The sequence below is a fragment of the Carya illinoinensis genome, chromosome 2 (genome assembly GCF_018687715.1).
Source record: "Carya illinoinensis cultivar Pawnee chromosome 2, C.illinoinensisPawnee_v1, whole genome shotgun sequence".
In the NCBI taxonomy this organism is placed as follows: domain Eukaryota; kingdom Viridiplantae; phylum Streptophyta; class Magnoliopsida; order Fagales; family Juglandaceae; genus Carya; species Carya illinoinensis.
In genome coordinates, this window is record NC_056753.1 from 7,948,918 (window position 1) to 7,961,647 (window position 12,730).

Consider the following 12,730-nt stretch of genomic DNA (forward strand, 5'->3'; position numbering starts at 1 on the left):
GCTTGCACATTCACGACTGCAATTATCATTTCTCTTAAAAAAAATTTGATTCTTAATCTGCACAACCACCGCCCTCACCACCAACATTCAACCCCTTTTATCTTCCAACTTGTTCAAATCCCTCGCCAGCTTGCTACTTCTTATAAATGACATTTCATTTTGCCATCATTTTGGGCAAGAGTGTTTCCAGAAATTAAAAAAAATTTCTTCCAAATTACTCAAGGCATATATAGATCTATGTATAAAAATATAAAACGCATGAGCGTTGAAATTTTTGTAGGATTTATTGAATTTGGAAAAACAAAAATTCAAATGCTTTGCAATGAGATGAGCCCTCACGCTCTTTAGTTGAAATGCTGCACCGGTTTGGGTGTTTTTCAGTCATCGATCAACAACTGCAGAAGTGAATTTGTTTAGCCGCTCAAAATGCTATACAAAAATGGGTTTCAATTGTTCCTTCTTCCTTCAGTCACAATCCTGAAAGATTGAGCAAAAACAGAGTGTCGTAGTCAATGACTACACCCTACTCTGTATGTTCCATTTATAGAAGATATATTTACAAGGAAGTTTTACATACAAGGAAAGCTCTTTACAGTATGCTAAGTATAAGGTGATACAGCAGGAAAATAACAAACATGAAAGGAAAGGACTAAGTATGGAAAGAACTAAATATCTGGAGAGGAATTAACGTAATCAGCCTATGTTGTCTTGCCCGATGATAGCTCCAGTAATTGCTGAGCTGTGCTGTTTAACACCCCCCCACAAGCGAATGATGGTTCTTGAATCATGAGCTTGGACTTGAGAAACTGGAAACGATTCGAGGACAGACCCTTGGTAAAAATGTCACCTAGTTGATCTGCAGATGGTATGTAATGGAAAACAACATCTCGATTAATGACCTTCTCTCGAATAAAATGGTAATCAACCTCGATGTGTTTTGTTCGTGCATGGAATACTGGATTTGCAGCAAGAGCAAGTGCACTTTCATTATCACACCACACAGTAGGGACACTTGGAAGAACAATCTGCAGATCACGTAATACCATTCGAATCCAATATAACTCAGCCACCACCATCGCAAGAGCACGGTATTCGGCTTCTGTACTTGAACGGGACACCACAGGTTGTTTTTTAGAACACCATGCAATTAGACACGGACCGAGAAAAACACCATATCCCGTAGTTGATCTTCGATCGTCTGGATCACCAGCCCAGTCAGCGTCACAAAAAGCACAAAGATCAAGTGCACCTTGAGTAAAATAGAGACCATGATCAAGTGTACCCTTTAGATAGCGAAGGACTCGTTTTGCAGCAATCCAATGTTCAGAGGTTGGAGAATGAAGGTGTTGGCACAACTGATTCACAGTGTATGCGATATCCGGTCTAGTTAGCGTGCAATACTGGAGTGCACCCACAAGCTGCCGATACTCAGTAACATTGTCAAGAGGATCTCCTGATAGAGCTGATAGCTTGTGACCAGAAACACAGGGGGCACTAGAAGGCTTGGCTCCCACCATTCTACTACGGTGCAAAATATCCAAGATATACTTGGTTTGCCGAAGATGCAAACCTTTGCTATCACGACTTGCCTCTATTCCCAAGAAGTAACCAAGAGAGCCCAAATCTTTGATCTTGAATTCTACCTTTAGTTTGGTGAGTAGAACTTCAACGAGCATTGAATCATTTCCGGTAACTAGCAGATCATCTACATAGATGAGAAAGTAGATGCGTATGCCTTGCTTGTGATAGGTGAACAAAGATGTATCCACCTGTGAGGCAACAAAACCCAGTGCTAATAAACTCTGTGATAAGCGCATGTACCATGCTCTAGGAGCCTGTTTAAGGCCATAAAGTGCCTTTCGAAGGAAGCAAACATGGTCTGGAAAATCTGAATTTTGGAAACCTTGTGGTTGTTCAACATAAACTTCTTCCTGTAAAGTCCCATTGAGAAAAGCATTAGAAACATCTAATTGTTTAATTTGCCACCCAAAATGTACCGCAAGTGCCAACACAATCCGAACTGTAGCTGGTTTTATAACGGGACTAAATGTTTCAGAAAAATCCATCCCAGAAATCTGATGAAACCCCTTTGCAACCAACCTTGCCTTATACCGTTCAATGGCCCCAGATGAAGTTTGTTTAACTTTGTATACCCAGCGTACTGGAATGACCTTTCGGTTAGGTGGTCGTGGAACCAACTCCCAAGTTTCGTTATTTATTAAAGCCTGATATTCCTCCTGCATTGCCTTACACCAATCACTAGAAACAACAGCACGTGAGTAACATGATGGTTCAGAAATTTCAAGCACAGTGTGAAGGGCTTTTATGGGATGTTTAGAGGCATAGAAGAGATGATAATCAGTGTATTGTTTGGGACGTGAGGAACCTGTTTGAGATCTTGTAACCATGCGAGATATAGTGGGTATGGCCTGTTGTGTAGATGTCGGGTTAGAAAGGGATTGAGAGGTATCTTGTGGAGGTAAATCATGAGATGGTTGAGTAGAATCTGTAGTTGCAGGTTCAGATGTTATGGTAGTTGGGATGGATGTTGTTATAGTTTATGTTGGTCCAGATTGGGGCAAGATGAGTAAAGAACTTTGTTCAGTTGTAGCACTGCTGTAAGATCGAGTAACAGAGGACTCACGGGCAGGATAGACATGTTCATCAAAGACAACATGCCTAGAAAGGTAAGTTTTCTTTGATATAGGATCATAGCATTTATACCCATCATTTTGAGATGAATAGCCTAGAAAAATCCAGATTTTACTTCTATAGGCTAATTTGTCTTGAGCATAAGGACGAAGTAAGGGATAGCAAGCGCAACCAAACACACGAATTTTAGTGTAATCGGGTGTCTTTCCAAATAGAACATGGTAGGGAGATTTATTTTGTAACACATCAGTGGGAAGTCTATTTATAAGAAAAACAGCTGTAAAGAAGGCATCCACCCAAAAAGTTTTAGGAAGATTACATTGAGCTAACATAGACAATCCCATATCCATTATGTGCCTATGTTTTCTTTCGGCAATGCCATTTTGTTGGGAAGTATGAGGACATGTGAGACGGTGATGAATCCCATTTGTAGTCAAAAAATTTTTGAACTGTCCTGATAAGTACTCTCCCCCATTATCAGTCTGAATTTGCTTGATTTTGCAAGAAAGAATGTTTTCAACAAGCAGTTTAAAGCGGACGAAACAAGAGAAAACTTCAAATTTATTAGCAATGGGGTACAACCAAGTGAACCTTGAATGATCGTCAATAAAGGAAACATAGTAGCGACTCCCACCAGTGGACACAATTGGTGACACCCACACGTCCGAATGAACAAGATCCAGAGGAAATTTAGATATCCTGTCCAAGGGAACAAAGGGTAGTTGAGTACTTTTTCCTAGCTTACAAGATGAACAAACAAAATCACATTGAGTATTTCCAGAAATGGGAAGACCAAAAGAATTGATGACGCTCTTGGTGACTTGTAGGGATGGATGACCAAGCCTTGCATGCCAAATATCAAAGGAAGTTTTGATTCCTACAAGAGCAACATGAGGTCGACTTTTATTGGTAGAAGTGTGAGACAAACGAATGGGATACAGTCCTCCTTCACTCGGCCCTTCCAGGAGTGTTTGTCCCGTTTTGCGGTCCTTAACACAATAAGAATAACTGGTTAGAATGAAATAACAATCGTTATCCACACAAAATTGGTTGACAGACAATAATTTGGTTAGAGCATCTGGACAATGTAAGACACGGTGTAGAGACAGTTTAGAGCAGGGAGTGTTTAAGGTAAAAGAACCTATGCTTGAAATTTGTAAACCATTACCATTACCAACAGCCACAGTGTCTAAGCCATTGTAAGGTTCCAAGGAGGCCATATCACCATTATCATTGGTGATGTGTCTGTTGGCTCCACTATCAGCCAGCCAAGTGTTATCCTCTAGGACAGAATTCGAGTGAGCTACCATGGCAGCAAGTTGAGAAGGTGGGTGACGACCTTGGTAGCTATAATCAAACCTGTGAAAGCAATCCAGGGCAGTGTGGTTTTCCTTGTGACAAATTTGACAAGCATAGGGATTAAGAGCATCACCATTTGGAGGTTGATTGTTCCTAAATGCCTGAAAGTTCCCTTGGGTTTGATTATTTTTTTGTTGATTAAAACTGCCTTGAGACCGAGGAGGGCCTTGGTTATGATTTTGTCCAGAAAAATTTGAGGTCCTGGGTGAAAAGGGTTTGTTTTGCTTTTTCTGGCCACCAAGTCTGCGAGCCATCATAGCAAAGGTGCCCTCATCATGCACAGGCCGCTGGCTTGTAATTTGAATTTCGCACGACAGGAGCTCAGATGAAAAATCTTCAAAACTCATTGATTTATCACGTAAAGCAATACCCATAGAATCGAAAAAGATGAAAAAGATGAATTCAAACCACTAAGGATATGATGTATTAAATCGTCTTCCTCTATGGGCTGTCCTGCAGCAGCAAGTTGATCTGCCCAGGATTTTGCATCTTGAAGATATTCGCCATAGCTTTTGCCACCTTGAGATAACGACTGCAATTGTCGTTTGAGATAATTGATGCGTGAGCGAGACTGGGAGGCATACCTGTTGGCTAATGCAAGCCAAACAGCACGAGAAGTATCAAGACCAAAGGTTGTTGACAGAACCTTCCCAGCCAGAGTTGCATTCAACCAACTAAGGACGAATTGATCCTTCTTTGTCCAGAGAAGAAATGCTGGATTAATTTCTTGAGTGCCAGCATTGTCATCAGAGTGGACTGTAAGAAATTTTGCTGGGCATGGCTCCGTACCATCCACAAAACCCAGCAAGTCATTACTCCGTAAAACCGGAAGTAATTGAGAAACCCAATTGAGATAATTGGTTCCATCCATCCGTACCGAAATCAATTGTGCGATGTTCGGGGGATTAAAAATGATGGATGAGGAAGACATTTTGCAGAAATATACAGGTACGCAGGAAAGGGCGTCAGCCTGTAGCTCTGGATACCATGAAAGATTGAGCAAAAACAGAGTGTCGTAGTCAATGACTACACCCTACTCTGTATGTTCCATTTATAGAAGATATATTTACAAGGAAGTTTTACATACAAGGAAAGCTCTTTACAGTATGCTAAGTATAAGGTGATACAGCAGGAAAATAACAAACATGAAAGGAAAGGACTAAGTATGGAAAGAACTAAATATCTGGAGAGGAATTAACGTAATCAGCCTATGTTGTCTTGCCCGATGATAGCTCCAGTAATTGCTGAGCTGTGCTGTTTAACAAATCCTTCCTTCTATATTTCACTCTAGTCCTTTCTACTTTTTTAAGCCATTCTTCTTCAGCGTTGGTTCATTATATGCTAGTTCTGGTTCTTCTTCCATTAAAAGCTTCTTGTTTTCATTTCATTTCTTTATTTTTTTAAAAAATTATTGACAGAAGCTAACATGGCAGTTGGTTACATGCCAGTTCTGCAAGGTCGGTTAGAGCATCCTTATTGGATTATGCAAATGCAAATCCAATAAAAAATTTAACTAATAGAACTTGAAAATGCTCTACATTGAATTATCTAACTTCAAAATTTTTTATTTTTAGCTACAGTAAAATTATGATTTGAAATCAAATTTAATTGTTACTATTTTACATTCAAATGAATACAAAATAGTATCTTTTTACACACTCTCTCTCTGCCTCTATTTTCTATCCTTATTCTCATTTTTCCTCATGCGTTATTTTTTCATATTATTTAATAAAAAAATAATAATATATTTTCATATAAACTCTTAATTTAGAAAAAAAAATAATAGAAATTTTTTTAAAAAAAATATTATTAAATTTATAATATTTTATTATTATTTTAATTAATAGATAGATAATTTAATGTAAAAATAAGTTTTGAATGAAATAATTAAATGTAAAATTATCTCATATTATGTAAATTTTATATTTACATTTAAATGCACTAATAAAAATGCACTTACGTGTAGAAGAACTGGAAATGGGATTGAAAAGTATTAAGAGATCGACGAGGGGTAACAGTTCTTTTCAATTTTTTAATGAATGAAAAAATCTAGTTATAAGTATAATTATTTATTAATATGTGTATTAATTTATTATAATTAATTAAAAAATAAATTTTATTAAAAATAATATTAATTTAAAATTTAAATATATAAAAATTATTATTAATATATAAAATAATAAGTTACTTTATTTATATATAAGAAAACTCTTTACGAATACGCGTTATGGGTCATGACCGCGGTTAGGACGTATCGACGAAAGTTCTATGCTTCTGTGCATGTGGGCCTCATCCAAATAGCTCTCAAAATAATTTATTGGCGGCTAGACTCTTCCCTCGCGCTGACTTAACCTGTTCTTCTGTTCACTTTTGTTATTTGCTTCTACCAGCAACGGCAGTCACCACTGGATAATCTCTCCGCGAACTTTCTTTCTCCTGAGGTCTTTGTCATTTTCCTCAAGGAGCTTCTTCAAATACTTAGCACCATTCTTCTTGTTTCTGATCTTCCATGAAATCAAAACAAATGTAAGCAAGGCTGAATAGTACTCTCTCTGCATTCGGTGTAATATACTTGAATTCGCTCTCTGTTACCGGCCGGTTCTTCGCCAAGCAAGTAGCACCCATGTTTTCATTCAAGAAAACACAAGTCCTAAGAATGATTCAGGTCAATTTTCTGTTTGTTTAATACAAGCGTACGGTCGGAAAGAGAAAGAAAAGGAAAAGCAACCTCGGAGAGAGTAAGAACTTTTAGTTTGATTGAGTTTAGTTCGATAACTTGGCCTCAGTAAATATGGTTTTTGGTTTGAAAAGCACGACAACATATTCAGATAAGCAGATAACTTCTTTTCCTTTTGTCTTCTTTTGGGTCCTTTTTACTTTCTCAGCTAACGTCCATAGAGCTGATATATAGCTTTTTTCATTGTATGTTTCTGGGTAACTTTCCATTTTCTGAGTTGAGATATGGATATTGAAACCGCAGTAGTAAAACATCATGTATCATGAAGCCTCACTTTTTCTCTGAAACCAAACAGAATTAGTTAGCTAAACCCGCTTTTGTTTTCTTAGATATCTTCTTTACATTCCCTTGCTTCTGTGACTATAATCGATCATATAAAATTTTTTCTTTGCGTTCATTCTTGTTTTCTTAGATATTTTCTTCACATCTGTTTTGAAATATTTTATTTTTGTTTGACTTACTTATGCTTCTGGTTAGGTAATTTCCATTTTTTTTAATAAATGATAAAAAAAGACCAGTTGTCTACCACTTATTTTGTTTTTCTGAGCATTCAATATTTGTCCAATTGATAAACTTGCTTTGCTTTGATCTTTTATTAGTCATGTCTTTCTGTCTCTCTCAAGACTTCTAAGTTCCAAATAATTTATACTGCGGATTGTAAAAATGGGATTAGGTGGGCGTAGAATGTGATGAGACCATCTTACACGTTTAATTATTAATTTGTCTAGTAGACGTACTTGATAGATTGACTACTTCCAGGTCTACAAGCTATACATGATCTTGGTCACGAAACTGTTATAAATATCGTACTTCTTACACTTGCTGATCTTATCTTACATATATGGCGTGGCTTATTCTGTGATTCCTCCTTTGTAGAGAATATCAAACTTGAACTTGTACTTCTGCGGGGCGGCCTGGCTTTCAGCACTTGATAGCTGTAAATAAAGCTCGCTCCTCTAAATCAAGAGTACTTGGGCTCTTCATTCTTGACTTCTAACTGGCCAAAGTCATGGATTTCTGCAGGAGACGTACGTTTGTAAGGTTAGTTTTTAGGGTTAGATTTTAACTTTTCCGACACGATTTTATGTGCATGTGTCTTGAATACCTTGAGGGTCTGTTTGGGAACAAAATTGTTCTCAGATATTCTTAAACTATTTTATCGTTATTTACAAACTATTCAATACTTTTTCACGACTATTTATAAATTATTTCACTACTATTAATCACATATATTCTTAATATATAAACGAGCCTGAAACTATTCTGGAACTTTCTAAGTGGAACCTTCTAAAAGAACATTACAAGAGGATCCCCCTAATGCATTCTATCTTTTGTAGTAAATTCTGTAAGGATCAAATGACCAAGATGATCACGCGGGTGATTGGTAGTAATTCAAATTGTTACAATCACCATTTTGTCTAAAAAACATAAGGTGCATAATCCTAATGTCCTGAGCTAAGGGTTGCACTAGTTCTTCCAATTTTCGTAATTAGTGCAGGATTGTGTAGTTAGGCATTCCTGTCATTGGCCATCTCAAGTAGTGATTGGATTTTGGTAGTGTACAATTAAGTACTTGTATAGCTGCTGACATTTTGATATCTGTTCTTTCATCCAGGTTAGAGAGATCTTCGAGTTTTGGGCAGAAATATCCAAGAAACATCAGACTGGCTTTTGGCAGAGTTTTGGAGAGTTTTCAGAGAGGAGTTGAGAGAGTTAAAAGTTTAAAAACGAAACAAATAAGCACCCGTTCTGTAGGGGATCGGCCAAAAAAAGAGTCTGGTCGTACTTGGGAAGTCTTTGATCCACAGGATCAATTTCTACAAACATGGAACAAACTATTTGTGCTTTCTTGTGTGATATCAGTGGCTGTGGACCCATTGTTCTTTTACATCCCTGTGATGGAGAAGAATGGGGACACATGCTTAGATTTAGACAAGAGACTGGCAATCATTGCTTGTGTTATTCGATCCGCCATAGATGCCTTTTATGCAATTCATATATTGATTAGATTCAATACAGCAATTTTCCTCCCGGCATCTCGAGGGTTTGGAAGGGGTGGGTTGATTGAGGATCGTATGGCTATAGCAAAAAGATACCTATTCACACACTTCATTATTGACATTCTATCAATTCTCCCACTGCCACAGGTATGCATTCGACTCTCAATCAATCTCAAGCATCAGTAATTTCATTTGTTACTAGAAACTCTATGGCCTTTCAACATTCAACAAAGTATTCAGTTTGGACCTGTGGTAGTCATACGTTCACAATTTGATAAAAGAAAATTTGCTTCCCAACATGTATTCCACTACTAGAGAACATGACAGAGAGAATCTCTTAAGGAATAGCAGCCACATGATGCATTGCTCCCAAATGTCTGTATATGCTAGTAGGTCGGATTTTACACGCACTGAAAAACTATTTGGTTATTACCAATTGCAGAAGTGATTTATTAGTCTACTTTCTGAGAGCTCTAGAAAGTGATGATATTTTGGAAGAAACATTATGCATACATAAATATGTTGAAATGCAGAAAATTCTGGTGACTATGACTCAAGCTGAAAATTTTGTTAATTGCTTGATGTAAAAGAATGAACTATATATATAGAGTGTTAGGACCAGTTTGGAAACACAACTGTTTTCCGATATTCTCAAATTATTTTACTACTATTCACAGATATTCTGAGATATTGTTAATATCCACATGATTAGTCTTACAATTTTGGATGTGTTCTGCTTATTATGTTCAGGTTGTAGTTTTCGCTATCGCTCCCAATTTAAAAACTGAAGTTTCATTGGTCATTAAGGAAATATTGAAGTTTGTAATCTTCTCCCAATATGTGCCGAGGCTTTGGCGGATCTATCCACTATATGTAGAAGTAACAAGAACATCTGGCATACTGACTGAGACTGCATGGGCTGCAGCTGCTTATAATCTGTTCCTCTACATGCTTGCAAGTCATGTAAGTTTATACGTTACTTGATTATTCGGCCTATTCCAAGATTTCTGATCAAAATTAATTCGATATACCAGGTAGTTGGTGCTTTTTGGTACTTGTTTGCCATTGAGCAATGGGATGCATGCTGGCAGGAACGGTGCAAGAATCAGGGTCAGGATGATTGTCGAAAATATTTTTACTGTGATATTGACGGTTATATTAACCGTAGTACAAGTTTGGGAAATCTAAGTCTGCCTTGCCCTTTTATCAAGCCTGATGATATTGAGAATTTAACTGTCTTCAACTTTGGAATTTTTACTGATGTTCTGAGGTCTGGAGTGGTGGAATCAAGAGCTTTTCTAAAGAAATTCTCCTACTGCTTTTGGTGGGGTCTGCGTAATCTGAGGTTAGTAATACATAATCCTCAAATTAAATTCATAGTTAGTTATAGATAGCAAGATTGACCACATTGTCAGGCTTCAGCTAATGCTTTAGAGCTGAAGGCTTTTTTAACTTGTACCTTATCTTTTTTGTTTCCTCAGTTCTCTTGGGCAAAACCTGTCAACAAGCACATATGTTTGGGAGATAGCCTTTGCTGTTTTCATAGCCATCTTTGGATTGGTCTTGTTCTCGTTACTTATTGGTAATATGCAGGTAGTTCTTTGGTCCTCGGATTCTCTTAGCAAGCTACTGTCGTAGCATCTTGAGATGATTATGTTCAAATATTTTGAATTTTGTGCATATGCACCTCATCTAGACCTTCTAACTGATAGGCTTATAGAAAATCAGACCACCTTCTATTCATCACATGTCAAACATGCATTATACTTCTTTGGTATCCAATTAATACCTCTGAGGTATGTTTATTCTCAACAATTCTGCAGCTCTATTTTAACCTGCTAACTGACATATTGCCAACAGAAACTTGAATTGGGTCTGTTCTTCACAATTCCATCCACTCACTCGACTGGAAATTTTCTGCAGAACCCACAATAGTTTTAGAATGGAATAAGCTGCTATATGATCAATTTTTCTTGTGCTGCTTATAGAAATATCTGCAATCCACAACAGTGAAAGTAGAAGAAATGAGAGTGAGAAGGACTGATGCAGAACAGTGGATGTCCCAACGTATGCTCCCTGATAACTTAAGGGAGCGGGTCAGACGATATGAACAATACAAATGGCAGGAAACCAGAGGCGTCGAGGAAGAGAAACTCATTCGTAACCTTCCTAAGGACCTCAGGAAGGACATAAAGCGCCATCTTTGCTTGGATCTTCTCATGGGAGTGAGTGTTTTTGTTGGTTGTTTTTGTACATCTTTTCGCCCAATTATCAGCTAAGTTGTTCATCTAGTCAATTTTTATCTGTAAGGTGCCCATGTTCAAAAACATGGATCAGCAACTGTGGGATCCGCTGGTTGATCGTCTCAAGCCAGTGCTTTACACAGACAAGAGCTACATTGTTCGTGAAGGGGATCCAGTGGACGAGATGCTCTTTATCATTCGAGGAAACCTAGCCACCACGACTACCAATGGTGGAAGAACTGGTTTCTTCAACTCTGCTGATCTTAATGCTGGTGACTTTTGTGGTGAAGAGCTTCTTACTTGGGCCTTGGATCCCCAGACCTCGGCCCCCAAATTCCCCATCTCAACTAGAACAGTGCAAGCAAAAACAGAGGTTGAAGCCTTTGCGCTGATGGCCGAAGACTTGAAGACTGTAGCTTCTCAGAGTCGGAAACTTCGTAGCAAAGAGCTCCAACAGATTTTCAGGCAAGGATTTAAACCATGCTTATGCACTTTCTGGATTACTATCTCATGGCTGTTTAAACAAATCGAGGCAACACTAACAGGGAGGAAAGGCTAAAAGTTATGTTTAATCCTGATTAGAATCCTGATTACCTTTCCCATTTGCGTGAATGGATATAATATAAATAATTAAATCAATCTCTAATATAAATAAATAAATCTATTTATTTCCTTCAATTTAAATTTTTAGGACAAAGGACCATTTCATATGAAATTAAAGTAAAAATCTTGGGTTCGAATTCTTTCTACACCCTAATCATTGAAGAGAGTTTAACCCGAAAATGTTAAAGAATATAATATAACTAAATAAATCTAATGGAACAAACGATGATTTGACGATCCTTCCTTATCTAATTGTGCAAATATGACTTTCAGGTTCTACTCACTACAATGGAGGACATGGGCGGCATGTTTTATCCAATCAGCTTGGCGCCGACACTGTAAGAGAAAGCTTGAGATGGCATTGCGCGACTCAGAATACGGACAGCAAGTTGCTTTGGCAAATGAAGCTGGCACCTCGGTTAATCTTGGTGCAACTATTTACGCATCAAGGTTCGCTGCCAATGCACTTCGAACCTTGAAACGGAAAAGGGCTGCAGCACGCCCCACCAGGGCACCACAAAGAGTGCTACAGTTGCTGCCACAGAAACCTACCGATCCTGATTTCACTGCTTAACGTCATTAAAAGTAGTATATATGCTGTTTCAAGTTGATTATAACGCAGTAATTGTTTTTACATAAAGGTTTTTGAATCCATAGTTTTGTTTATTGCATGTATTATTTACCCAACTTCCAACTTAATAATCTAGATCACTGTGTTCTCATGTGTCATTGAACATCTACATAAACGCAGTTTTCTACGTCTCCATGAAAATACATTTGATATATATATATATATATATAGAGAGAGAGAGAGAGAGAGAGAGAGAGAGAGAGAGAGAGAGCAACAGGTAATGCTTCACATGTATCTCACATGTAACAGCTGCCAAATGTGGGACGTGCATCGCGCACTCCTTTAAAAAAATGAATAAAGAGAGTAACGCAGAACTTACATATCTAGAAGTTTATCTGGTATTACTCAATTATCCTATAAGCCTGTAATAGAAGGCAAGTATATATATATATATACATAGCTTTCGACAGCAGCCTGTGATATGTATCTCTCAAACTTTTTCCGCCCTGACCAAAAGAACTTTTCAAGATCAAGCATGCTATGCATAAGACATTTTCATGCCCCC

The 12,730-nt window shown here is 37.7% G+C and overlaps 1 protein-coding gene across 1 annotated transcript; it reads left to right on the forward strand.

Annotated features, from left to right (window-relative positions):
- Positions 1–6,374: 6,374 nt before the first annotated feature.
- Positions 6,375–12,323, forward strand: LOC122299775 (cyclic nucleotide-gated ion channel 1-like). Its single transcript, XM_043110215.1, has 9 exons — positions 6,375–6,749; positions 7,625–7,789; positions 8,364–8,895; positions 9,499–9,711; positions 9,783–10,093; positions 10,230–10,341; positions 10,737–10,973; positions 11,059–11,456; positions 11,868–12,323. The coding sequence occupies exons 2-9, from the start codon at positions 7,758–7,760 to the stop codon at positions 12,166–12,168; spliced, it is 2,136 nt and encodes a 711-aa protein (XP_042966149.1). The 5' UTR covers positions 6,375–6,749; positions 7,625–7,757; the 3' UTR covers positions 12,169–12,323.
- Positions 12,324–12,730: the final 407 nt, after the last annotated feature.

What these genes read in the sequence shown, in the direction of transcription:
- LOC122299775 (XM_043110215.1), top strand. Translation starts at nt 7,758, where the DNA reads ATGGATTTCTGCAGGAGACGTACGTTTGTAAG. An exon ending in TCTACATGCTTGCAAGTCAT is followed by an intron (nt 9,712 to 9,782) that starts GTAAGTTTATAC and finishes TCGATATACCAG; the next exon opens with GTAGTTGGTGCTTTTTGGTA. An exon ending in TGGGGTCTGCGTAATCTGAG is followed by an intron (nt 10,094 to 10,229) that starts GTTAGTAATACA and finishes TTGTTTCCTCAG; the next exon opens with TTCTCTTGGGCAAAACCTGT.